Genomic DNA, 2,955 nt, shown 5'->3' with positions numbered 1-2,955 from the left:
GGTTATGCAAACTTTGAATTTATCGTTTGAAACATTTTTCTCCTCTCCAACTTCTAATTTAATGGAAGTATCCAAAGTGGCTCTGATCTGGTGTTGTCTTAAAGTTTTTTACTTGTCGCTCAAAAAAAAAACCTTTAGTACGATCATTTTAATTATTTTTTAGGTTTACACTCTTAACTAATAATAAAGAAATAATAATAGAGTTTGAAAATATTGATAAACGTCTTCAATGAAACCCGTATGAGTGTGATAAAGAAGAATAGAAAAAAAAAATATTTTGACGGAGTGAAATAAATCATGTTTTCAAAAATAAAATAGCAATCTTGCAATCTTATCGATTATGGTGAGCGTTGTGATATTTGATCCAAATATATTCTTTTTATTTTGAATATTAAAACTTATAAAATAATATGTGATTTTCATATCATTTTATTATTTAATTAATATATTTATTAATCCATGGACAATTGTACAGGATTGAAATGAATACGCATGGTTGGATTTGTGTAACCGGTGTGAGAGTCCAAATCTTACGATCCCTATTCTGCAGAGCAGAGAAAAGCAGTGAGTCTTAATTTCTCTACTTTTGTTGATGCCAACTTTCAATTACGTTAAAACATTATTTAAGACTTAGTTTTTGTCCCGTAGCTATTTGCGAGCTGTTCTCAATTATCTTCAGGCCATAAACACAACTCTCACTCAGACACCACTTTCTTCACTCACCTAGCTAGCATCAGATTCTACTAAAATTAAATAAATAATAATAGATATGTACATATTTTGTATGTATATACACAAGCATCTCATTTTGTGGACCTAAAACATTATTTCTTATTATATAACACTCCGTTTGAACTTTGAAGGAAAGAATCAAGAAGATTTTTTATCAGGCATGACACTGCAAACAGTGGTTACTGCGGTCTCAGTGTATCTGATTCTGATCCATGCATCAATGGTTGCTAACTCAGCCATGGATCCCTACAAAGCCCTCAACATCATCCTCAACCCAAACGGCACCCTCACACGCTTAAGCATTTCGCCGCAAAGCCCTCCCTCGCCAGATCCCTCGCTCCCCACACCCGTTCTCTCCAAAGACCTCCCCATCAACAAATTCAACCACACCTGGGCGCGGATCTACCTACCCCACAAAGCACTCCATCATTCCCCCAACCCCAATCTACCCCTCATCGTCTTCTACCATGGCGGAGGCTTCATCTTCGAAAGTGCAGCCTCCACTTACTTCCACGACTTCTGCGTCAGAATGGCCGACACCACGCAATCCGTCGTGGTTTCCGTCGACTACCGCCTCGCCCCGGAGCACCGCCTCCCCGCCGCCTACGAAGACTCCGTGGAGGCGCTGCACTGGATCAAAGCCTCCAACGACGACTGGTTGCACCACGCCGATTACTCCCGCTGCTATCTGATGGGGGAGAGTGCCGGGGGAAACATTGCCTACACGGCGGGTCTACGTGCGGCGGCGGAGGTTGGGAAGTTGAAACCGCTGAAGATTTCAGGGTTGATATTGATTCAACCATTTTTTGGTGGGAAGAAGAGGAGTCCATCAGAGATAAGGCTTGCCGAGGACAACACTATACCTTTGGCTATCACGGATTTGATGTGGAATCTGTCACTGCCCGTTGGCGTTGATCGTGATTACCCGTATTCAAATCCAACTATCAACGGTGGGGATAAGATTTTGGATGAGATTAAGGTTCTTGGATGGAGGGTTGCGGTGTTTGGATGTGAAGGGGACCCACTGGTGGCCCGCGAGAGAGAGCTGGTGAAATTGCTTGAGCATAAGGGTGTGCACGTGGTTGGAAAGTTTTATGAAGGGGGTCGACATGGCATCTTTGTCGGTGACCCTTCCATGTCCCTCCAAGTCTTTCGTTTACTTAAAACTCTTCATTAGTTACTTTTTTTTTTTTTTGTCGCTTTTTATGTTTTATGCACTCAATGTTTAATAAACCAAGTTATTTATATAATTTCTTGTGCTCAAAAACGATGAAAAAGTAAATCCATAAAGGAAAACGGTCACAAAATATCACCTCATATTTGCAAGAAAAATGTAGTCAAATTGACCCATCTGGTCTAATTTGATTTTACTCATTTGGTCACTTTTTTAAAAAATTAGAATGCCACGACTTTACTAGGACTCGTGACAAAAAAAGTTCAGATCACTTCTAATTTCTCAAATTTTACAAAACACTAGATAGTTATAAAGTCGTAGATCAAACATAATTTTATTTAAAATTAATCACACTTAAATAAAATCATATAAAAATAATATGACTTCAATATATATATATATATATATATATGAAAATTTTTGAAATTGTAATAAAGTAAAGAAAATTAAGAAAGGTTGCAAGCACGATTTCTATATAATTAAAAAATAAAAAAAAATTAATAAAGGTGTTTAGTATAAAAGTTTTGAAGAAGTTGTGTCATCTATTTATTATTTTAGTTCAAAGAAATATATATTGAAGCCTTATTTTCTTTTACGACTTCATTTATTTTTTTATTAATTTTAAGTGGAGTTATGTTTGATCCTAACGATTTTATTATTAATATGAAAAGTTGTGTTTTACATGACTTTAGTTTTATACATTTAGAAGTCATCAACTTCTTCACAATAAAATTATGTTTACATAAAATAACTTAATCCCATCTTTTTTTAAAAGTAATCCATTTAAGTAATTTCCATCAAATTCACCCAACTTAAAAAATCTATAAAAGTGTGCTTAAAATCTATTTTTTGAAGTAATTAATTATTAAAAAAACTAAATTATTATATTTGTAAAAAAAGTTAAAGAATAAAATAATGAGTATAAAATAAGTATGGAAATTTGTTAATTGTCAAATTTAATAATATCCTATTTAAAATTCTCTTTTTTAAGGAGAATAGCCTGAAACAAAATTCAATTAAACTGAGACCAAATTTATCTGAGACAGGTG

At 34.9% G+C, this 2,955-nt stretch overlaps 1 protein-coding gene across 1 annotated transcript; it reads left to right on the top strand.

Moving 5' to 3' along the window:
* Nucleotides 1-788: 788 nt before the first annotated feature.
* LOC106771017 (carboxylesterase 1) lies at nucleotides 789-1,982 on the top strand. Its single transcript, XM_014656895.2, has one exon. The coding sequence runs from the start codon at nucleotides 893-895 to the stop codon at nucleotides 1,907-1,909; it is 1,017 nt and encodes a 338-aa protein (XP_014512381.1). The 5' UTR covers nucleotides 789-892; the 3' UTR covers nucleotides 1,910-1,982.
* The last annotated feature ends 973 nt before the right edge of the window (nucleotides 1,983-2,955 follow it).

This window comes from Vigna radiata, chromosome 8 (assembly GCF_000741045.1).
Source record: "Vigna radiata var. radiata cultivar VC1973A chromosome 8, Vradiata_ver6, whole genome shotgun sequence".
In the NCBI taxonomy this organism is placed as follows: Eukaryota; Viridiplantae; Streptophyta; class Magnoliopsida; order Fabales; family Fabaceae; genus Vigna; species Vigna radiata.
This window is presented reverse-complemented; position numbering and strand designations above follow the sequence as displayed.

Bases quoted from the DNA above. Each gene is read 5' to 3' on its own strand.
- LOC106771017 (XM_014656895.2), top strand. From the start codon at position 893: ATGACACTGCAAACAGTGGTTACTGCGGTCTCAGTGTATCTGATTCTG.